General features: G+C 32.7%; 1 protein-coding gene across 5 annotated transcripts in view; it reads left to right on the top strand.

Annotated features, from left to right (window-relative positions):
* Positions 1-25,704, top strand: part of LOC114334058 (lutropin-choriogonadotropic hormone receptor-like) — a 223,094-nt gene that overhangs the window by 157,887 nt on the left and 39,503 nt on the right. For 2 of the 5 annotated variants that reach the window (XM_050649945.1, XM_050649944.1), the window contains exons 4-9: positions 12,205-12,282; positions 12,407-12,484; positions 16,113-16,178; positions 18,269-18,337; positions 20,366-20,440; positions 23,065-23,182. In XM_050649945.1, coding sequence (XP_050505902.1) covers positions 12,205-12,282; positions 12,407-12,484; positions 16,113-16,178; positions 18,269-18,337; positions 20,366-20,440; positions 23,065-23,182 — 484 coding nt within the window. The remainder of the gene's footprint in view (positions 1-12,204; positions 12,283-12,406; positions 12,485-16,112; positions 16,179-18,268; positions 18,338-20,365; positions 20,441-23,064; positions 23,183-25,704) is intronic. The other 3 variants (XM_050649947.1, XM_050649946.1, XM_050649948.1) reach the window with 3 other exon arrangements.

Below are 25,704 nucleotides of genomic sequence, written 5' to 3'. Positions count from 1 at the left end.
AAATAATAGAAAAAAGACTTCTACAAATACTAACAGACAGAAATATGATACCCGACCACCAATTTGGATTTAGGAAAGAGCATGGTACCGTCGAACAAGTTCACAGAGTGGTCAACGTTATAAATAAAACATTTGAAGAAAAAAGTTACTGTTCAGCAGCATTCCTCGATGTTAGCCAGGCTTTTGATAAAGTTTGGCATCAAGTACTGTTGTATAAACTGAAAAAGAACTTACCAGAGGAACTATATACACTCCTTAAGTCGTATTTATCAGAAAGATACTTTCGAGTGAAGTTTGAGTCAGCCTTTACAAAACTATATCCCATCAGATCAGGGGTACTGCAAGGAAGCGTTTTGGGACCACAACTGTATCTGATTTACACAGCAGACTTACCCACAAATCGTGATACAACGACCACCACCTTTGCAGACGATACTGCAATCCTAGCAGTACACAAAAATCCCGTCGAAGCTGCTGCAAAACTCCAGAGAGTATTAAATCAAATAAATACATGGACACAAAATTGGAGAATTAAATTGAATGAACAAAAATCAAACCATATTGTTTTAACAAAATGTCACGGTGAATCACCTACAGTAACAATAAATAATAAGGTAATTCCCTCAGTTACCTCTGTAAAATATCTGGGCATGCACTTGGACAGGGGATTAACCTGGAGAACCCATATATGGAACAAACGGAAACAACTGGGCATAAAATTTAGTAAGCATTATTGGCTTCTAGGGTGTAAGTCTAAGCTTACGACAAGAAATAAACTGCTAGTCTACAACACAATATTCAAATCAGTCTGGGCATATGGTCTGCAGCTCTGGGGAACAGCATCCAAGTCGAATGTATCCATAATTGAGAGATTCCAGTCCAAGGTGTTACGTTCAATAATCGATGCTCCGTGGTTTGTTACTAAAAGGGATAATTACAATGATCTGGAAACGAAAACCGTCAGTGAAGTGATAGTGGAGGTAAATGCAAAATATATCGTACGTCTTGAAAGCCACGCGAATGTGCTTGCAATTAATTTGTTAGACAACAGTCAGGAAACAAAACGGTTAAAGAGACAGACACCATTAGATTTACCGCACAGACATTAATATTGTTACAGTAGCTAAGTTAATCATCATCATCATCATTTGGCTCTACGAGTCTTGGCCGCGTTTACTATTTCCCTCCATTGTTGTCGGTCCTGAGCAGCTATTTCACATTGCTGTACTCCCATTTTGCGTAGATCGCTGGCTACTGCGTCCTTCCATCTCTTTCTTGGGCGACCAACTGACCTTTTTCCATCGGGCCTTTCCCAGAATGTGGCGTTTAGAAGTCTTTCGTCACTTGATCTTAGTACGTGACCCGCCCATCGTATTCTGTTTGATTTAATGTAGCGTACTATGTTTTCATCTCCGTATATTGTCTGGAGTTCATCATTGTGTCTTCTTCTCCATTCTCCTGTTGTCTCTTCTTTGCAAGGCCCATAGATAGTCCGCAGTATCTTTCTTTCAAGTACCAGTAATTTTGTTGTTTCCCGCTGATTCAAAGTCCAGGTTTCGCTTCCGTATGTTATTGTGGGACGAATTATTGTCTTATATACTCTTATTTTTGCTGGTCTTGAGAGTATTTTTGATTTAAGTAGGGTCCTTAACGAGTAATATGCCCTGTTTCCTGCAATAATCCTGGCTGCCACGTCCTTTTCATAGTTATTTTCAGATGTTATGATCGCTCCCAAGTACTTAAATTCTTTGACGACTTCAAAATTGTATTCATTAATTGTTACGTTTTGTCTAACCCTTGGTCTTGGGTTCTTCGTAACCACCATGTACTTGGTCTTGTCCTCGTTGACCTTAAGACCAACTTCCTTGGCTCCGTTCTCGAATAGGGTGAAAACTTCTTTCGCATCTCTGATGGATTGTGCAATTGTGTCCACGTCATCCGCAAAGACTAATATTATTTTTGATCCTTGGGCGGCAAATCCGTTTGTCAGTTGTGGCTGAGCTTTCCTTACTGCATGTTCCAGTGAGAAGTTAAATAGCAGGGGGCGAGAGGATCTCCTTGTCTAAGTCCTGTGTCAATGAGGAATTCATCCGACGTGTTGCTGCCAACTCTGATACGTGCGGAAGCGTTCTCCGTGCTCACCTTTGCTAATCGTACCAGTTTTCCAGGTACTCCCATTTCTACCATAGTCTCCCACAATGCTTCTCTGCTAACAGAATCGTAAGCTTGTTTGAAGTCCACGAAGATTTGGTGTACATCGCGGTTGAATTCCCAGTTTTTTTCCAACACCTGGCGTAGGACGAAGATCTGGTCTATAGTCGACCTTCCCGGTCTGAATCCGCTTTGGTAGTCGCCTATTATTTCCTCTGCGTATGGAGTTAATCTTCTAAACAGTATTATGGATATAATCTTGTATGTTGTATTAATTAACGATATTCCTCTATAGTTCCGACATATTTGTTTGTCTCCCTTCTTGTGAATAGGTATTATATGGCTTTCATGCCAGTGTTTCGGTATTTCTTCTCGTTCCCAGACTTCTCTTATAAGATGATATATCTCAAGATGTAGTTTGTCTCCCCCTTTTTTTAGTAGTTCCACCTGTATGACATCTGGGCCTGGGGCTTTATGGTTTTTTAGGGACGAAATTGCGGACTTTACTTCAGCTAGTGTGGGCTCTGGTATTTCAGGTTCGGCTAACTGGTACTGTCTTTGTTGCTCTGTCTTTGTGGGGTTTTCTGTATTTAAGAGTTGCTCAAGTTAATATATGTAATACAGTAATTTAATATTATCTCTATAGAGATGTGTGGCGCTGGTCACAATCTCTTCATGTCATTATTTCTCAGATAAAATGTGCCTATTGGTATATGTTATAACAGATTGCCTAATAAACAAAAAAAAAGTAGCCTCTATCCAAATTGGAGACAGTCGTACTGAAAAACTGCCGATAAAACGTGGAGTACGACAAGGTTGTGTTTTATCACCCACCCTTTTTAATCTGTACTCTAAAGAAATCTTTAGGGAGGCTTTGGATGACAGACAAGAGGAGGAAGTAAGGCTAGGCGGAGAAGTAATCAACAATATTAGATACGCTGACGATACAGCCATTCTTGCTAAAAATTTACAAGATCTTCAGACACTACTAAATCTAGTCAGTGAAGCAAGTTATCGGAGAGACCTTAAAATCAACATTTCAAAAACAAAGATTAATATAGATCAAGGTCAGCTCTCCCTTGATGGAGAGGAGCTAGAACGGGTAAATCATTTCAAGTACCTTGGCAGCTGGCTAAATGTAAATTGTGACTCTGATGAAGAGATAATAACTTGGATCGAAATATCACGGAAGGCTTTTATGACCTGGAAACCAGATTTATGTAACAGAAACCTGTCGATGAATATTCGAAATAAGGTGCTGAAATGTTATGTGTTATCTATCCTATTGTATGGTTGTGAGACATGGACGTTAAACACCACAATTCTAAACAAAATAGAAGCATTCGAATAGTGGTTGTATCCTATCGACGAATACTAAAGATATCGTGAGTTTCGCATAGTTCCAATGAAGATGTTCTTCAAATGCTGAATTCAGAATGTCTGCTCATAAACATCATAAAGAGGAGAAAAACAGAATACTTCGGCCATATAATTAGAGGACCTAAATACCATCTGCTTCGCCTTATAATACAAGGAAATTGGAGGGAAAGATATGGATTGTTCGAAAGAAACTTTCATGGCTGCGTAATATTAGACAGTGGTGTGGCTGCACAGTAGAAGAAATATTTCGCGCAGCAGCCGATAGAGAGAGATTTCAGGAAATTGTAAACATGATGACGGCCAACGTCTGAATACAGACACGGCACCTAAAGAAGAAGAAGAGTTTGTTGAACAGCCTCAGTTGAATTATTAAAGTGCATGGGGTCCTCCTGTGAGTCCCCTGGGGTTAATTTTATTAGGTTTATACATAATATAGTTACTATTATTAAGAAGAAACTTAGCCTCTTCGCGCATTAGAACGCCGAAAAATGTATGCCTTTGAGATGTGGGGTTGCAAGAGAATGCTGCGCATACCTTGGGCAACTCATCGGACAAACGTTTCCATTCTTAACCAACTTGAAACTAAAAAAAGGCTGTCCATGATATGTCTGTAGCGTGTTCCTTTATAACTTTAGACCAGGGCGCATCTGTAAAAATATTAGTAAATTAATTTGGACATTGAGAGGTGACTCAGATTTGTTTGTAGAAATTGCTTGAAAATAACTCATATAATAATATTTGAGTTATCCTCCCACTCAAAAAGTTCCGGAACATTGTTTAAATTCGATCTTTTTCTTCGTTTTTTGATTATGACTTTAAAAGTATTCATTTTCGTAAATTTTAAAAATTGTCACCCTTGTTGCAAATTAGCAACAATTTCGAAAAAACCATAAAAAAAACAAGTATTCGCATTTTATGTTTTTCAACCATTTATGCTACACTTAGGAGCTTCATATTTCACACAGAAAAACTTTATGATATGATAAAACAAGACTGTAAATGCAGTTAAATTCAGTTCAATAGATTTTGCAAAATAAATTTTGCAATCCAGCTCTCGCAAAAAAAATCGTTTTTTCAAAATGTTGCAGGACTGAAAATAAAGCAGATAGCAAGTTAATTTTTTTGCAAATAGAAGAATACTGTACCTTTCATTTGCAATTTGCAAAATTAAAATCGGTTAACTACCACTGCGTCAGGAACTTTTTTAAATAAACATTAATTTTTGGTGCTACGTGCAGGACAGCGGTGTCCGATTCACACAAGTTGATTTCCACCAAAATTTCTTCCAATCTTTATTTAATATATTATTTTCTTACTCTATATTTTGTTGTATGTGCACATTTTAACTCCACAGAAATCAAACTAATCTGATTATTGTTTGTGAAAAATTGTTTAAACAATTGCATATCTTTAAAAATACATAATACACTTTTATTCTAAGTTAAAATATATGAACAAAGAAAGATTTTGCTAAAAAAAGTGTTATTTTAAAGGACAGAGTATGTGTTTTTGGTATGTGTTACACGTTTAAGGCACGCATGTGAAAGTTTGCAGAATGAGTGATAGCGAGTTCTGCAATTCACATAAGTGCCTTAAAAATGTACTTTTTAACACGCATATCATACAATATTTTTTCTACAAACGCAATTACAGGACAATATCTACAAAAACTTTTACTTGAACTTGACTGACATTCCATTTTTATATTTTTTTGACATTATATCAAAATTGCAAATATGGTCAATACGAACAGCAGTGCCTTAAAAATATTTTAAAGCACTAGTGCCTTAAAGTAGCATTTTTAACGCTCGTATGGAGTGCTAAAAAATCCTTTTTGAACACGGTTGCAGAAAAACACATTTATGTATTTATTTCGAAATGTACTGAAAATTAAAATTTGTCAATCATTATCAAAGGTCATTGGAATGCCCTATTATAGCGAACGTATCCGCTGTCCTGCGCGTAGCACCAAAAATTAATGTTTAATTAAAAAATAAATAATCCTGTCGCCGTGGTAGTTAACCGATTTTATTTTGTAAATTGAAAATGAAAGGTACAGTATTCTTCCATTTGCAAAAAAAAAAAGAATGTGTGTGTACTTTGTACGCACGTAAGAAGTTATACTTGTGTTATAATATAATTTCAACGAAATAAATATACCTACTTAACAGTTACAATACAAAAAATTAACAATAATTACCAAAAATGAACCAAAACTTAACAATGCCAAATATTAAAAAAAAAGAAAAAAATATGAATCGTCCGGGATTTAAACCCGCAATCTCGCGATTTTTTGATCTCTGGTCCAATGCTCTACCAACAAGGCCATCAAGCCGCATGCTACTTACCTTTCAGATATACATAATTATACATCACGGTGACAAGTGAAATATAAAAATAGATGTTTTATTATTTTACGCCCAAGGAAGACAAATCCAAAGACACAAAATTATAATAAAAAACCTTTTAAACCACCTTTTTCAAATTGCGCAAGTTGTATTATTAATATTAATGTTAATAAATGAAATATAAATATTTTGACGTTTCACAATTTGACAATTCACTTTTAACTGCAGTGCCTTAAAAATTTTAAAGCACTAGTGCCTTAAAGTAGCATTTTTAACGCTCCTATGGAGTCCTAAAAATTGCATTTTTAACACGTTTGTAGAAAAATATATTTAAAAACACTAATATATTCTTTCCACACCTTTTCTGGACTGATACATACATAAATTAAAACATTTTGAAGTATAACCGTTGACTGATAAATTATGTATAACTTCAAAAATATAATATGAAAACTATTTAAAAAGGCAGTATAACTATTAACTAACCTTTGTTGTTTCTCTTCCTACAAATTTTAAAACGCAACAACCATCAAACCGTCAACCCTCCAAACCTTAGACAAGGAAAAAAGAGAGGACGGGTAACACTCATTTAACACACACGTTCCAAAAGTGAAGCCAGTTTTTGGTTTGTTTGTCACCAAAAACATGGCGGTCACGTCAAAAATAACAATGGGTTGCCAGTGGTGGGTGTTCGTTGAAGGTTAAAATTTCATAAAAAATAAAGTAAATCATCATCTAAAATTCGTAATAAAAACATATGTATGTATTGAAACATATGTACGTAATATGAGCAACTTAATAAAACATTTACCGTACACAAATTCTTCATTTTAAATACATTTCATGTTTTTATTTTAAATACTCAATGCATAACAATACCCCAAAGATACGTCGATGATCAAAATCTCTGGTGTCGGTTTGGCTTCACTTTTGGTCATAGGATTACTCGTCCTCTCTCTTTCCTTGTCTAAGGTCCAAACCACAGCTGCGCTACAGCTGCCATATTGGATAATTTTTGACATGTCATTTGAACATCCAATCAGAACAAAGTTATAATGCGCATGCGCCGGGATCTTAGGTTTTAACATATAAAAATTCACCCTCATATCGCGCGTAAAGAAATATAACTTTTTGAAACATTTTGAAAAAACAATTTTTTTTGCTAAAGCTGGATTGCAAAATTTATTTTGCAAAATCTATTGAACTGAATTTAACTAAATTTATAGTTTTGTTTTATCATGTCATAAAGTTTTTCTGGGTGAAATATGAAGGTCCTAAGTGTAGCAAAAATGGTTGAAAAAAGTAAAATGCGAATACTTGTTTTTTTATGTTTTCTTCGCAATTATTGCTATTTTGCAACAAGGTTAACAATTTCAAACATTTTTAACCAATCTTATATTGTAGGAAATTTAATTACGCAACTTTTAGTTTAGTGCTACTTTTCTCGGAAGTGAATACTTTAAAAGTTTTAATAAAAAAACAAAGACAAAAATCGAATTTTTCCTTCATTTTTTGACATTTTGATTATTTAAACAATGTTCCGGACCTTTTTGAGTGGGAGTATAACTCAATTATTATTATATGGGTTAATTCCAAGCACTTTCTGCAAAAAAAATTAGAGTCACCTCTCAACGTCCATCTCAAAACAGATCCGCCCTGGACTACTTAGAGAGATTAGTTGTTTCTGACCAAATTTGTAATTGACCAAATTCAGAATTTAGCGGACCACTCTCATTCAGTGAAACCCTTAGAGCAGCTGAATAGAGATCAATGGAGAAAATTTGTTAGGAGTATTGAAGGAAAATCACGATCCCCAGTAATGGGGAAACCACAAAAGAGAAAGAGAGATGGTTCCTTATCATGAGTACAAGAGAACCTAAAGTAGAGAGAGTATAACGGCCTTATCTAACTGCCCCACGAACTATCTGGGCCCATTAATCCCAAGTACCTGCTGTCCCATCGCCGAGAAAGTTGGGGATTAAGTCTTAATGACCGGAAATTCCAAATTTGATTATAGTTGAAAGTAAGAATATAAATATTTACAGTTATTCACTTCAGTTGCAATGCGTTATACTTGTACGGTATTACCGGACAATATACCTATACGGTATAGTGTCCGGTTTTGTCCTTTAGTGTTTAACTTTTAAATGGCGAATCCAACGACTATGTTTAGTCAAAGGGGAGAACTTTCATTAATAATTAATGAATATAAATATTCAAAGGCCCGTGTCCCCAAAGATGGAAAAGTTACATGGCGATGCATCAAAAAAGGTGTCAACAAAAAGTGTACACAAAGGAAGGTGATGAAAATTACGTTATTCTTGAAAAAGCGTCGGTGGAGCATAATCATGCTCCAGATATCCACGTTGACCGGCAAATTTTTAGTAATTCTACAAAGAGGAAAGCTGTAGATGATATAGTATGTGAAAAACCTTTAAATATTGTCGACAAGGAATTGAGAAAGGAAAATTTCAGCAATTTACCGCTGACGACGAAAGACATTTCTTGCGTCAGAAGAAATATCTATGCTGCAAAACGAAAATCCACACCATCATTGTCCAAGTCACAGGAAGAAGTTCTACAAGTGTTAGTGAACTTAAATTTAAAAACAAATAAAGGTGAAAACTTCTTATTATCTACGAAAAATAATTCCGCAATTTTTAGTTGTTTCACAAATCTTTACTTTTTGTGTAATGTAGAATCTTTGTAACTTTGTATGTAGATGGAACTTTTCAATACTGTTCTCTAAATATTTTTGTCAGATGTTTACTATACATGGCTACAAAAATGGTTTTTATGTTCCTCTAGTATTTTGTTTGTTACCAAATAAATCACAGCAATCGTACAAAAGTACTTTTGTACTACAAAAGTACATTAATAACAATATGTACAGATTTGAATTTAAATTTTAAACCGAAGCGAATAATTTCTGATTTTGAAATAGCAATTCAAAATGCAGCCAAGTTAGTGTGACCCGACATTAATATTTTTTGTTGCAAATTTCATTTAACACAAAATTGGTACCGAAAAATTCAAAATTTAGGTTTGTCCTCGGAATATAAAAATCAAACTGTTATTGGAAAATATTTAAAATTGTTTTTCGGCATTCCTTATTTAGATGCAAATGATGTTGGTAACTTTTTTCTGATGACCAGAAGATGACAGGGTTTTGCAATTTTGTGATTAACTAGTTGATAATTATTTAACGGAAGATTCAAAATTTCCACCTTACATTTGGGCTTCAAATTTATTATCTCTTATATTTTCTACAAACGCATGTGAATCATTTCAATCGAAATTTAACGAATGTTTTTATAAATCGCATCCTTACATATTTAGATTTACAGACATTTTGTTAAATTTTCAAGCAAAAGTATATGTGAAAATTAGAACTGCACATAAAAAAAGATAAAACGGCAAAAAGAAAAGTTGATTTTATTGAAAATAGGCTAAATGAATATTACGTTAATCAAAACATTACTAAATTAGACTTCATTAAGTCAGTTTGCAATTATTATGCAGCTAACTTTTAAAATCTAAAATATAGTGTTCACTCTTACTTATTTTAATCACTAATCAGACATTAGAATTAAACATTGTTATTGTTTAACTGTAGTTTTTGATACTGTATATAAGTTAATGTAGATTTATAAATAAACTTTATTCGATTATATTGTTATAATTTCATTATTTAATCATTTAAAATTTTCGCTCATGCTTTGGGAATTGGGTTCCTTTTTGAATACAATTAAATAAAATAAAAACTATATATGTTCACAAAAATATTATCTAAGCATCTAGGTAGCGTGGGGCAGTTCGTAGTCGCTTTTAATCCTACTATAAAACTGAACCCATTAAAATCTAGGTAGCGTGGGGGAGTTCGTAGTCGCCCGAGTATAAGACCTAAAGTAAAAAGGTGCGGTCTGGTTCCCCCAGGAAACAATAGGCTATTATAGTTTTTACTTAGTAGAAAAACTCCTTTTGTGGTTTAAGCATTTAACTTTTCAACGAAAACTTTTCGTTTATACATTTGCAAAATTCTGTGTGTTATTGCGTCGCCGCTCCTGCAATAGTTAGAGCAGATGTATCGATGGATTCTTATGTAGTTTTGTCTTCTGAATCCAAATCTGAAAACGGCATTTCGATATTTCTAACCGTCTTCGAGATAATCGACCTCAAAAACTAAAATGTGACGTCACAATCCGGTTATTTCCTACCAGACACTAAACGTCAGCTGAAATCTTTGGTTAGGAAGTAGGCTACTTTTTTAATTTGAATTTGTTAAGCAAAGCAAATGTTATTATTTACATTTGAGTTTGACACTTCGTGAATGTCAAACTAAATTTTAAATTATTTAGGTATTAATATTAATATTAATAAAATATAAATGACATTTTATAGTGAATTTAATTATTATATAAAATAGTATGTGTAATAAATGTATAAAAATACAATTTGAGTATATTTTGAAAGCAATAATGTATTAATAACTTTCAAAAGGTTTGTACGAGTAAATGTACGGCCTCCCCTTTAATGTTAAATAGACTGTTCCATAAGTACCTACTACTACAGTTCATCAGTAAAAAGTATCTTTATGTATTATATTAAGTATTTCACAATATTTGAAAATTGTTCTAAAAAATGTTGTTTGGAATAAAAAATTATAATATTTGACGAATTTTCTCAAATTAAGGATACCATACATCATTTTCATTTATAAATCTTGTATTTTTAATTTGACGAAGAAAAGTTATTCTTCATAAAAATCTCTTCTTGGTCTAAGATTTATGATGCAACTATCACGAATCAAATTTTATTAATTTTATACGAGGTATATAAAAAATATGAATTTCGAGTAAAGTATCTTTATACACTGCGCGTCATAGAAAACGGGCACCCAAAAAAATGGGCCATGTTTGATGTCAAGTGTCTCCTAAACCTGTCGTCCAATTTAAGTAATTTTTTCAATACCTTATAGCTTTATTATTTAACAATATCGCTGCAATAATATTGTTGCTAAACACGCAAATTTTGATTGTATACCGGGTGTACGAATCAAACTGTGTTTTTTCCTCAAAGTTTGCAACACCCTGTGGCATATTCTATCATTTATAAAATACTGAAATTAAAATACAACTATAGCCTCAGGTTCTCTTAAAATTCTGTTTATTGATACATTCGTTTATATTGGATAATACAAAAGTTAGGTACTTTAACAACAAGCCATGTTCTTCATCAGTACAGCGTGTTTCTACATAACTACGACAAACTTTAAGGGGTAAATCTGCATGAAAAAATAATGACCATTTTGCTTTATAAACATATCTCCGCAAGTGCTTCGCCTCTGAGATACAGGATGTTGAATTTTTTCTTACAAACCGACTATTTATTTATTGCATTAAAACCGGTTGAGATATGCAAATGAAATTTAGTGGATTTTAAGAAATAGTTATTGCGCATTTTTTGACATGCAATTAAGAAATTTATATTCACGTATGCACGCCAATGGTGAATATAAAATTTTTAATTGTATGTCAAAAAATGTGCAATAACTACGTCATGAAACCCACCAAATGTTATTTGCATATCTCAACCAATTTTTAAGCAATAAATAAATCGTCAGTTTGTAAGAAAAAATTCAACATCCCGTATCTCGGCAACGAAGCATTTGCGGGCATACGATTGTAGAGCAAACTGTCATTATTTTTTAATGCAGAATTACCCCTTAAAGTTTGTCGCACTGGTTCTTGCCTTTAGAAACACCCTGTACTGATAAAGACCATGTCTAATTATTCAAGTACCTAATAACTTTTGTACTATCCAACATAAGCGAATGAATCATGAAACAGAATGTTAAGAAAACCTGAGGCTATTGTAGGGCTTTAATTTCAGTGTTTTATAAATACTAGAATATTTCACAGGGTGTTGCAAATTTTAAGGAAAAAACACAGTTTGATTGATACACCCGGTAGGTATATAATGAAAATTTACCTGTTTAGCAACAACATTATTACTATATACAGCGATACTGTTGAAGAATAAAGCTATAAGATATTGAAAAAATTAATTAAAGCGGACCACAGGTTTACGAGATACGAGACATGAAAAATGGCCCATTTTTGGGGTGCCCGTTTTCTACGACGCGGAGTGTAGTTCACAACATTTAAATTAGAATGTTTATTTGCACATTAAAACATAATTTTTAATTCTAATTAACTTTTCGTAATAGCAATTGTCCATATTATGAATTTAAATACGTATATAAACAAAGTTTTCGTTATGATAATGCTCGCATTTTCAGCTTGTTATAATATACAATTTTCAGGTACATTACTCACGCACCTCAGATAATGTTTCTACACGGACTACTGAAAGGAGTTACATCACATAATTTTTATTCATTGTAAGTAATTACGAAAATTTATATCTAACCTATTCAGCTTTCGTTCAAGCTAATCTTATTTTTCATTCCCTTTTCTTTTAACTAGTAGTTAAATATTCCATTTAAAAGATGTTTACATTTTTAGAAGGATAGTGTGGACGAAACTAACAGAAATTCCAGACCTATACGACCTTTCGATAAACAACAACACATTATTTCTTTTGTAAGTTTTACTTTTTACAATATTTACTTAAAAATTTCAAGGTAGAAACATTTCGTTTATTGTTGAAAGATAAGTGCATTTTTCTTCTTTTCGAGTTATGGTAAAAAAACCCTTCTCTCTTTCTATATCCGCGTCATTTGGTGTTGAAAGGAAGCAAACACTGATGCATGACATGGATATAGATTATACTGCGAAACTGTATTTAACACCAAATAACTCGAAAAGTAGAAAATGGCGCTTACCTTCAACAATAAACGATTCCGATTATTTTATACGTGTAAACTAATACTCACAAGTTGTAGTTTTATTTCTATTTCATATTTAATAGGCTATTACTTATGTATTTTAGAAAGGAACTACAACGTTAACGGGCTTTTATTGTTTCATATAGTCAATAGACCTCTAAATATGAAAAACCCGCGGAGTGCTACCATTTAAAGGGGTGCGTTTTTGAGAAAGGGGTGAATTAGTCCCTAGGCATAGGGCGAATTAGGGTGAGTTCTATGCACTTTTGGTACAAACACCTCTACAGGAAAATTGTTCCAGATTAAATTTACTATCGACACATCACATTTTAATGTCAAAAATTTTTTTTTTTACAAAACTCTATTCAAAAGAAAAACAAGAAAAAAACACGAAAGATAGCAATTTTGTTTTTTGTCCCATAACTATTTTCCACGGGGATATAGGTATAGGCATTGCTTCACAGAAAAGAAACTTCTATCCTTCCTCTTCAAAATAATGTTTTGTAAAAGTCTCTACGATTTATAGTTTTCAAACTATGAATTTTCAAAGTTTGCCACTTACAGCGATTTTGGCCCATTTTCCTTGTTACTTCTCAAACATTGTTCTGTAACTTTTTTCTACGTAGCTTTAGGTATGTATAAATTATACAATTCTACATTTAATAGGGAGAAAAGTCAATGATCTTTAAAATAGTCTAGTGTACTAGGCTATATGACTATTTTTAAGCAATATATGGTTGTTTAAAATTTTATACTTTTAATGATTTTTGATATTTATGTAGGTTTCTTTTAAAGACGATCGTAATAAAAGTCCGTTTGATGTTTAATAGTTTTAATTAATAAAATAGATGTCTAAATTATTGTTACTATTAAATTATCGAAATATAAAAGTACTTGTGTAATTGCGACCAAAAATCTTACATGTTCTTACTCTTACAAAAGGGAAATGTATTTATAAATAATTTGCGTCTAATCAATATAATACCCGTCTAAGTATTATCCCTTAACCTAAGAACATAGGTCCGTCGCGTTTATGGTGTTATCATCGACTAAATGTATTCGTTCCCACACAACCAAAATTCCCTTACTGCTAATCTTCCCATTTTCATGGTTTAATTCGCTTTCGCGGGAACTAGCCTATTAGTAATAAAAATTGGGTCAAAGGGCTCTACTTTGTTATTTTTATGTCTTAAAAATAAACAGAAACTGCTCACTTAAACTACCCCTCGATTGGATACGCCCACCCATCTGTGCATTAAAGCCTCGCCGACAACCGCTCGTTTCGTGTTTGTAAATACTAATAATTAAAAAAATGATATACAGGGGAATTTAAAATATAAGGTAAACTATTTACAATCCTACATTTATATTTTACGATTATTTTTAAATTTCTCATTATGACTTTTTTATTGTATATTTAGGTATATACATTGTACAACAAAAAAGAAAGCTTATTTTTTTTTACTTTAAAAGGGTGTATTGTAGAAAATTCTAGGAATATTTTTAAACAAGATATGCTTTTTCAAAATATGACATATACACATGCAAAAAGTCCCACTAAGTTGGAACCACCTGGAAAACTTTTTTATTATTAACTTTATGAAAAAAATTATTTTTTATAAAATGCTCTGCATAGTCTAGGTCTAGAACCCCCGATGCAATCATCAGATATAACATTTTATTTATAGTGTACGAGGTATGTTAAAAAATATGAATTTCGCTCAAGGGTAAAGTACCTTTATATTTCACAATATCGAAAAGTGTTACTAAGAAAAGTTATTTGGAATTAAAAAGTATGTTATAATATGCAATTATATTCTTCTAATTGAAAAAAATTAAAAAAGTTTAAAATTTTTCTCAAATTACGGATACCCTCGGATATCCTACGGATATCTTGTTTAAAAATAGTCCTATAATTTTTCGCAATACACCATTTTAAAGTAAAGAAAATAAGCTTTTTATTTCACAATGTATATACCTAAATGTACAAGACAGAAGTACCAAACAAAGTGACCATAGCCATTATGATATCCAACCTCCGATAGGAGAGGGAACTTTAAGAAGAAGAAGACAAGACAGAAAGTCATAATAAGAAATTTAAAAAATAATCATTAAAAATATCAAAAATCATTAAAGGTATAAAAACTTGAAAAAGCATAACTTGCTTAAAAAGAGGCGTATAATTTGATACGATAGACCATTTTAAAGGTAATTGACTTCTTTTTCTACTGTCTACCATTGCATATACGTAGGGATGCGTAGAAAAAAGTTACAGAACAATGTTTGCGAAATAATAGGGAAAATGGCCCTAGAATGCTGTGCGTTGCGAACTTTGAAAAATCCTATTTCAGAAACTATAAATCCTAGAGACTTTTACCTCACTTCATTTTAAAGAGGAAGAATGGAAGTTATTTTTCGCTCCAGCAATGCCTATACCTATATCCCTGTGGAAAAAAGTTATGGGGCAAAATACAAAATTGCTTTCTTTCGTGTGTTTTTCTTGCTTTTCTTTTGAATATAGTTTTGTAAAAAAAATACTTTTGACTTTAAAATGTGACATTTCGATAGTAAACTTAACCTGGAACAATTTTGAGATAGACATATTTGTACCAAAAGTACATAGTACTCACCGTAATTCACCCTGTGTCTAGGGACTAATTCACCCCTTTCTCAAAAACGCACCCATTTAAATGGTAGGATCCGCGGTTTTTTCAAACTTAGAGGTCCATTGACCATAATGAGACAATAAAATCCCGTTAACGTTGTAGTTCCTTTTAGCTCTCTTATTTTGAACATAATCAATAGCCTATAAATAAGATGATACTAAGAATCGTTTATCAAATTCTTGTAAAAATGTCAGTTTCTCAAATATGAAAAAGATTTAATCCCAGACCAATATAATAGTTTAAAATATATTCAAAACGTTTATTAGTAAAAAATTATTCATAAATTATTAGTAACAAAGACAGTAATTTTTCAAAACGATTTTGTATTAAAAAAAAATATATTTCCTCACTTTTTTGGAACCTTCATGTTGGTCATACAAGTTTTATGCCTGGTTGCACCAACAAATCTTAAGCTCCAGCTTAGCCCAGCTCAGTTTATAGATAGGAGGGCCTTTTTAAGTCTCACTTACATTGCACCATAATTTTCGATTCTTATCATCTCAATCCACGTGACAATCCATTGTGGCACGCTAAAAATTGATCTAAGACTCAATGGTGCAACGCGTATTTTTCGTAACCTGAGCTTAAGGCACGTCTAAGCTTAAGATCTGTTGGTGTAACCAGACATTACTCCGTCATATTATAGTACTCGTGGAATTACCCTACCTTCATTATTTTCTGACTAATCGTATTGATTTTTACATTTAATCCTTTTAGGGATCTGGACCATAATAATATTCAACATATTCAAGCAAACGCAATCAAGGTGATAGCACAGCAAGTGTAAGTTTTATCATCTTTCAAATGTTATTAATCTTAAAAAAAACTAAGTGTTTAATCTAATAGCACATAAAACAACATCCAAAAATGTTACTTTACACCTACCAGATTGAAAACAATGGGAACCTTCTCTGGTAACACCTCCGAGGCTTCTACAATTTGCAAGCCATAACGGATGCTGAGACTAAGGGAGATGAGGAAATTTTACAATTTATAATTCACGTCTCATCTGCTCAGCGCGTTATGGCTTGCAAATTGTAGAAGCCTCGGAGGTGTTACCAGAGAAGGTTCCCATTGTTTTCAATCTGGTAGGATGTGGAGTAACATTTTTGGATGTTGTTTTATGTGCTATTAGATTGAAAACTTAGTTTTTTGCTAGCAGTTGCCGCTAGGGCATCCCTGCCATTTTGTCCGTTGCAATCCGTGACTGTACGCTGTGGTTTGTCCTAGTTGGGTCAGAGAGAGCAGCATATGTGCCTCCTGATGAGAGACTAATAAGTTTCGAAACCGGTAGAGCTTGCTGCACTCTCTGATTGAACTGGAATGATGATGAGGCTGTAGTTTCGTGTTGCAACGAAATTGAAAATGGTTATTCATTTTTGAGTTATAAATCTTATTCAAACTAAAAATATGAATGCTACATATTTATAAAAAAAAAGCAGATTATAAATCATTGTCAACTGCTACCGCTTTTTTAAGCTTAACATAATATTTTATTGTTAAGTGACTTCCGATTTTAAAGCTCGTTGTGTTATATAAATTCCCAAAAAAGGTTGTATAAATGTATAAGCATAATTAAGTTGTATATATTAATTATACAATAGTTGAAAAATGTTTAGAACAAACATTTTCGTTTTTATCAAACCATCTTCAGTGGGCTTTGAAGTACTTGCTAAATAACCTCATCACCAAGCAATTGGTGTTTATAGGGAGAGAGAGAGAGACAGTTTTAAGAAGGTTTTTTATGAGTGTAAAATTTTGGTTTGTAAATTCTTCTTTTTTTTAGTGCCATCTCCGCGACGGAGGTTGACAATCATCATATTCGAACTTTAGAGATGGCTGCTATGACAAAATTTCATTTGATGTACATCTGTACCAATCTCTCAGGTTGTGCATCCACGATATTCTGCGCCTCCCTATGCTTTTTTTCCTTAAATCTTTCACTGCATAATCAACTTTAGCAAGTTGTATCTCTAGCCATGTGTAATATACCCGAGATATTCTAATTTTCTTGTTTTGATGGTATTTAAGATTTCCATTTCTTTATTCATCTTTCTCAGTACCTCTTTGTCTGTGACGTGTTCTGTCCACGGTATTTTCAGAATTCTTCTGTACACCCACAGCTCGAATGATTCTAGTTTTTTCATTGATGCAGTATTCAAGGTCCAAGCTTCCATTCATAAAGCAAAGTCGAAAAAGCGTATCACCTAGCCAACCTAACTTCAACTTCAAATCTCTTATGCAGACCACTTTTCTCAGTTTGTTCTCTAGCTCTATCTAGAAAAATTTGCTCTAGCCTTTTCTATTCTGATTTTGAGTTCCTGGAAGTAATCACCTTTGTAGTTGATCATTGGTCCAAAATATGCATATTGGTCGACTCGTTCGACATTGGATCCGTTTATGAAGAGATTCCCATTATTTCTTTGAGTTTTCGATATTCTCATAAATTTTGTCTTCTTAACGTTCATTGATAGACCGTATTCTTTTCCAAACTCCGCTATTCACCAGCCTCTGATGAAGATCCCCAATATTTTCGGCTAAGATATACAGTGTCATCCGCACATCTAATGTTGTTAATAGGAACTCCATTTGCCTTTATTCCAGCTGTATCCCTTAAGAGCTTTTTTCAAGATCTCTTCCCAGTAGGCATTAAAAAGAATTGGCGGCAATACGCATCCCTGTCTCACCCCGCGTCTGACTTCAATTCTCTCCGACAGCTGATCGTTAACACCTACTTTTGCTCGTTGCTTATAGATAGTATAAATTCGATACAATCCTGAAGTCTTTGTTAGCATAGGTGGCTTGAGGTTGTAAAATGACAAATTACAAATAATGATAGTTGGACCAGTGATTGCTATTTTACTTTGTTTTAGGACAATTAATTTTAATCCTTTAGAAGTTGTGGATGATTATGCTTTTAATGGCTCTGAAATAGCAGAATTGTAAGTACTATCTAATATTGAAGCATCATTAATTATGTTTTGCAAAATTTTTCTACTCCTGATTAGTCTGTCTTGTTGTCATCTCAGGTACTTTTTTCAGGAATTATATTTCTGTTATTGTTTATTAGTATCAAATGTATAGTTAGTCCAGGCTATATCGCCGCCCTTGTTAGGTAAATTATTCCTATTCTATTTTTTTGCACAAACTTATTTACAAAGAGATCCTTATAATAAATTCATGGGGTGCTAGGCGGTACCGTGATAGGATGGGTAGGTACGTATTTTCGGCTGCAATGCTATTCAAATAGGGATTCATTTTTTTCGAATCCTGAGAAAACTAATAAGTATTTTTGAAAAATTTAAATGCAGAATGAAAGATTACGTTATTAGCGAGGATCGAAAGTGCCTGAGAACTTCTATAATGTTTATTTTAATAAGTTACAGGGGTGAAAAACTAAGAGAAAATTTAGTGTTATTTTTAATTTCAAATATCTCATTCACAATAAACTTTTTATTTATTCTAAGGGACTTTCGGCCCTCGATAATAATTTAGTCTTTCATTCTGCGTTTAGATTTTTCAAAAATATTTATTGGTTTTTTCAGGATTCGAAAAAAATGAACACAATGTCCGTGGTAATATTTCCCAAATCTATCTTTGTCATACAACGCACTCAGTCGAATAGAATATTGTCAGTATATTGTCAGTCAGACACTGAGAATCAGTGACAATTTTAAATATTTGACATGAATCGGGAATATTTTGAGTTGTTGATTAAATAATATTGATATATAGTGTATTTGATAAATAATTGATTTAAGATGTGAACTTTATAAAAAGTTATTTATTGTGTATTATTTATGGAAGATAGAAGCATAGAATACATCAAGATAAATATTCTGTGATCCAAGTATTTTGTTGTTAAAGGTGTTCAAATTTGTAAGCGTTCCATAGTAACAATATATTATTAAAAAATCACTTTAACACTTTTCCTCTTTTCTCGATTGATTAGTAGTTTTTAGAGTATTAGTTTTTGTTGTAGGTACACATAAATTATTACAATCACTGAATACATAGTTAATGAAAAAATTATCACATGTATTAACTGAATTAATAATTTGCAATTATACAAAAAATAACAGTTATCCAAGAACATTCAAAAGCCATCTCTTTAAGTTAGTTATAACATTGTCAAGTAGAATGACATTCTAGTAATATTTACACATCCATACCAGTGTGAATTTTACTACACGTAATTTGCCATGTAAAGACAGAAAAGGTAGGGATATCCGTAAAATATTCGCGAATTATATACCAATGGCCTTAAACAATTTTTTTAAACAAATTCACAAAAACAATTTTTTCACTTCGGACAATTTTTTTAGATCACTTGGGTCATTCGAAACAAAAAAGGTCTCTTGTGATTTTTCTCTAAAATTGATTGTTGTCGAGTTATACGCGATTTAAAATTTGAAAAATGCGAAAATGATCATTTTGAAGGCTTAATAACTCGTTTAAAAATTATTATTATGAAAGTCAGAAATTGACCAAATAAAGGCTACCTAATATGCGGTTAGCTCTCATTGTTTACAATTAAAAATATCCGCTTAGTAATACAATAATGACACAAATTTCTTCAGGATCTTGTAGGGGGGTTTCAAACTTTGATTTGGTCAATTTCTGACTTTCATAATCATAATTTTTAACCGAGTTATTAAACCTTTATTTAAACCAATTAATTTTAGAGAAAAATCATAAGAGACCTTTTTGCTCCGAATGACCCAAATGATCTAAAAAAATGGCCGAAGTGAAAAAATTGTTTTTGTGAATTTGTTTAAAAAAATAATTTTAACAATTGTTTGACCACAATACCGCCTGGTATCCTGTGGATTTGTTATGAGGACCTCTTTTTGAGTAAGTTTGTCCAAAAAAATCGAATCGGAATAATTTACCTAACGGGGGCGACGATACAGGCTGGTCTATGTATATTAATAATTAAAATATATTATATTCTTGTTATTATCTTTTAGGCAAATGCACCATAACCCTCAACTCAGAACCTTAGGTATCAACGCCTTTAGTGGTATTAAAAGTCTATGGTCATTGTAAGTATATAAATTTTTTTAAATATTGTAAAGACTAATTGAATTATGTAATTAATTAAATGTTTTGAAAGCCTTTTGCTGCATATTGTTTACATTGATTCTTCTGTATATATTTTATCATCAATCTAACAATTACATTTTACTACACAGTTCGAGAAGAATCATTTAAAGATGGTAAAGAGAAAAAAGTACAAACATCATCCCTTTGTACCTACATACCTACGAGTATATTAACGAAACAGTTTGTTAAAAAGAAGTGGATATCAGTTAATAAGTTAATAAGTTAATAAATCAAAACTTTTTGAGTTACTAAAGATCAAAGATTTTAATTTTTCATGAGAAAAATTCATGTTTTTAACCGCTTTTTAATAAATAACTCAAAAACTATAAGATTTTACAAAAAAGTTATTATTACCAAAATTAAAGCTAATTAAAAATGAAATAAACTTCTTACTGGAAAAACCTTTTAATGTTAACCAAAAGTGAATTATAGGTAATTGAATATATACTTTTTTCGGCGAGTGCCCAAATATCAGTGTTCAAACTTAAATAACGGGAAAATGATGCATTTTATAACATAACCTTATTAAACATTTGTCAAAGTACTTAGAAATATCTATCAAATCCCTCGAACAAGTTGATAGCATTAAAATTTATGCACCAATTTTTTTTTCAAAATATTTCTTTTAAAAATTTTTCCAAAAAAGTTATTGTTTTTTTCTAATAACTCCATTAATTTTTACGATATCAGGTTTATCCAAAAACCATTTGAAAGTTAATTTTAATGGCTATTAAATCACGTTGAATTTAATAATTTAAACAACTTACTTTTTTAAAAATATGCCCCGGTTACATGGTTCTCGCAGCAAAAGTTAAGCTATAAACGTTTCTATCTCGGTTATTTTTTACCCTACAGAAATAGTAAAAAGGTTAAATATTTGATACAGAAAAAACTAAAATTTGGTTATACATATATTACTTTTTACGTATATTGAGTATTTTTGGAGTTGTTATCAAAAGAAAATGAAAATTACGATAATTTTAAAAATTTTGATTTTTTTAAATTATATCTTTTTTTTAAATATGCATCCTAAACCTGTCAAAAATGTTTAAATCATTACTTATGCTAATATAAAGAAATTCTTCTAAGGATTACTATGTATAAATTTTAATTTTTTTGGAAATGGCGTATGTGTTATTTTTCACTTTTTCCTAAAAATTCTCTAAAGGGTTTTCTTATTTTCATCATAACTTGCTTAATTGAGATGCTATTAACTTCTACTGGAACTCATTTGATAGGTACTTCGAAGTACTTTGACAAGTGCTTAGCAGGTATATTTTATAAAATGCATCGTTTTCCCGTTATTTAAGCTTGAATACTTAGATTTGAGTACTCGTCGAATAAAATATACATTCAATTACCCATAACTCACTTTGAATTAACATTAGTTTAGTTCTTTAAGTGAGGAGTGTATTCAGCTTTTTATTATCTTCAGTTTTGGTAATAATAACTTTTTTGTAAAAGCTTATAGTTTTTGAGTTATACGAGGAGAAGAGCTTTAAAACATGCATTTTTTACGAAAAAATAAAATCTTTGATCTTTAATAACTCAAAAAATATTGATTCATATTAATAACTTTATAAAAATAAGAAATTTTGCTTAGAATTTGTCTCTCTATCGATTTATGGTATTATTTAAAAAAAATTATTTTCACCCTCGAGAAGGGGTGGCATCCACCACCACGGTAAAAGCGCAAGTTGGCATCATGTCACCCTTTTTGCTTGAGGTATTCTCTAACTACTCACCAATTTTCATGAAAATTCGATGGAGGTTCAACGATATCGGAGGTGAAAACCTTCAGTGGCTGCACTAAGTGGATTGAAAGATATTTTCCCTAATTTTGACATTGCTTTGTGCACCCCAGTTGCCAACTTGTCTGCTAGAAGGTCATTTTCGAAAATGCCAAGAATTAAAAATAAAATCCACAAGGAAAAACTTCCTGTAGCTGGCTGTATACCATTAATTACAAAAATTGAAGAAAAATCTTCTGCGTAAAAGGTGTATTTATTTTTTTTTATAAATATACCTTTTACACAGAAGATTTTTCTTCAATTTTTGTAATTAAAATAATTTCCCATCAAGTATGACGCAAGAACGTGTTAACAATTTGCCGATTTTGTCAAGAAAAATTTTTTTTTTTGAAAAGTCTTTTTTTAAAAAGAGGTCTCTGATGTGATCGAACTGAAATGACAATTTTTTCTGTTATAGATATATAAACATCGTAGTTAAAATCCATTTTTAATGTATTCTTTTTTAAATAAAAATTTCTGCAATTTTTTTCGCAAAAATGGTACATGTTTGAATGGCGGCTACTAGAGAATTGCCTAGGGCGTCAATTGACCTAAACGCGGCCCTGCCGTTAAGGCTGATTTATCTTAGGGCGGAACATGGACGGCTGTCTTACGGGGCACGTTGAATAATCGTGCGATATGAAAAGCATTGGCTAGTTTATAGTACAACGGAACGGGGCGACCTGGAACATGCGCCGTCTATTGTTCTACGGCACGTGCCGTCCACGTCCCGTCGTAAGATAAATCAGCCTTTAATTCGTCTATATTTTTAGAGACTTATCCCGCACTTCGATTACAAGACTGCCCAGTGAAGGATTGCAAGAACTGGAAACTTTAAAAATAGAAGCTACACATACGATGCAAACTATTCCTAGTATTTACGATTTGGGGGTCAGTAGGTATCAAATTTCTCTAACTACACTTCTTGAACGTTACAATTTTATTTCAACTTAGCGCGCACCTACATTGGATCCGTTTTTCTCCGATCAGATCAGATCAGATCAGATCAGATCTGATCCGACAGGCGGCACCTACATTGGATCCGTATTTCTCCGATCAGATCAGATCCGCTCAGACCGGTTTTCCGGCGAGGGTGCCTACATTGGTTCAGTAATCTTCCGACCACCGACCACCGACAATGATGAAGATGTGTTATTAATTTGTTGGCTGTTGTTGGAAAACAACGTTCTTAAAAGACGCAGAAAAAAAACGTAGATGGATGTATACATTTAATAAACACAGATCTTTAGGAGAATTTAATATAAACAAAAATCTACGTAACTATCCTGATAAATTTAAAATCCTATTTCCCATTTTTTCCTCACAAGAATGTAAAATAATTCATGAGAAAAGAAAAAATATATTGATTTATTACAAACTAGTATCCATCCCAATAATAGCTATTTGTATAACAAGGGAGGAAAGTGCTACTTCTCCTCCCGAGAATGAAGTTTACTGACCGACGCGTAGCGGAGGGCAGTAATCATTCAAGGGAGGCAAAGGCACTTTACTCCCATGTTATACATATGATTTTTCCACCTTCCTCAAATAACAAGTCATTTTTTTCATTTTTACTTAATTTATTTATGTAACTAACCAACAAAATTTATTAAAACTAAAACTAACAAGTAGGTAGAATATAACTGTCAGCTGTCAAATATAAGTCATATTATTAATGTAAACATTGTTAAATCAATCGGTTAGGCGAATGGATCCAATAATCCGCAGTCATTTTTTTTCAACCACACACACACACACACACATTGTTAAATCAAAATAACAATTTACTGTTTTTTACCATTCTGCAAAATACAGAGTGTTTTATAAATAAACGTTAAACTGTATAGATACTTACTTAAAAATGTAAGATATTATACAGGGCGTCAATAAGTTATATTTCATGAATGAAATACCATGACGTCACTTTTACTTTTCCTCCCTAGGGAGGAAAAATATTTTCCTCCCTAGGGAGGAAAAGTACAACTTTGCTCCTTACAATCAGGTCCGGAAAAGTATACTTTCGGTAGAGGTAGGTGGAAAAACTATTTACGTAGAGGCACACAATAGGGTGTTTCCTATTCTGTGCGAGAGGTATATGTAAATAAAGAGATTTTGTAACCATTATATTCAAGACAACATTATAAAATATCTATCTTGTAGAGATACATTATTACAAAATTAAATATTAAGATTTGGAAACTATTTATTGTTGATTTATTTCATGAAATAGTTAAAACAAAAAATTCAATTAATTATTTGCAAAAACCGGAATGAAACCAAACACTTCTCGATGAGAATAGGAGAAGCTACTCCCGACGTCGGCCGATATCGGATCTGATCTGATCTGATCTGATCGGAGAAAAACAGATCCAATGTAGACACTCCCATTTAATACTATGGGTTTATTTTTTATTCCGACGTCGGCCGACGTCGGCCGACGTCGGATCTGATCGGATCACCCTAGGCACCCTCATTTAATACTATGGGTTTATTTTTTATTCCGACGTCGGATCTGATCTGATCGGAGAAAAACGGATCCAATGTAGGTGTAGCCTTATATATAACACCGGTTTATAGCATCCTGCGCCTTCCGGTTCCTATTCTTCAGCCGCGTCGATCTGTCCAATCTCCTGGTCGGAGATCTCTCTCAGACATGGCTTTCTGGATTCCACTTATCCAGGTTGTTTTCGGTCTGCCCCTTTTCCTTCTTTCCGGGGGTTGCCATTCCATTATTAGCTTTAGGAGTCGATGTTCATCCATTCTTTGTACATGGCCATACCAACAAAGTTGTTTTTGTTGGACTTCTTCAATTATGTTTGTTTTTCTATTCATAATATCTTGCACCCGTTCATTCGTTCTATGTGAAAGTCTTCCGATGCAGGCCGATCTTCGCCAGAAGTCCATTTCCAGTGCGAACAACTTCTGTTCTGATAGCTTATTCAGTTGCCAGGTTTCACATCCATACAGTACCACGCTTTTAAAGATGCTATCATAAAGCTGTGTTTTCTTTTCTTTTGATATGGTTTTTGACCAAAGTAGTGAGTTCAAAGCTCCTATTACCTTCTTTCATTTCATAATTCTTTCCTCTATTTCGAATTCTGTCCTTCCACTTTGTTGGATTCTCGTTGCAAGGTATACATAATCAGAGCATGGCTCGATAACCATATCATCCTCTAGTTGTAACTCACTTTTCTGTCCTCCTATACACATATATTTGGTTTTCTTTATATTAACGTATAGGCCCCATTTTTTGTATTCTCGAAACAGCCGGTTTGTCATAAATATTAGATCATCTTTATCCTGGGCAATCACCACCTGATCGTCAGCAAAATGCAGTGTGTATAGTGTTGAGTCGTCGTTTAGCTGTATCCCTATGCCAGAACACGATTTCCGCCACTTATTCAAGACCTCAT

This window comes from Diabrotica virgifera, chromosome 4 (genome assembly GCF_917563875.1).
Source record: "Diabrotica virgifera virgifera chromosome 4, PGI_DIABVI_V3a".
Taxonomy (NCBI): domain Eukaryota; kingdom Metazoa; phylum Arthropoda; class Insecta; order Coleoptera; family Chrysomelidae; genus Diabrotica; species Diabrotica virgifera.
The sequence above is the reverse complement of the archived record's forward strand: the minus strand, read 5'-3'. Positions and strand labels throughout refer to the sequence as shown.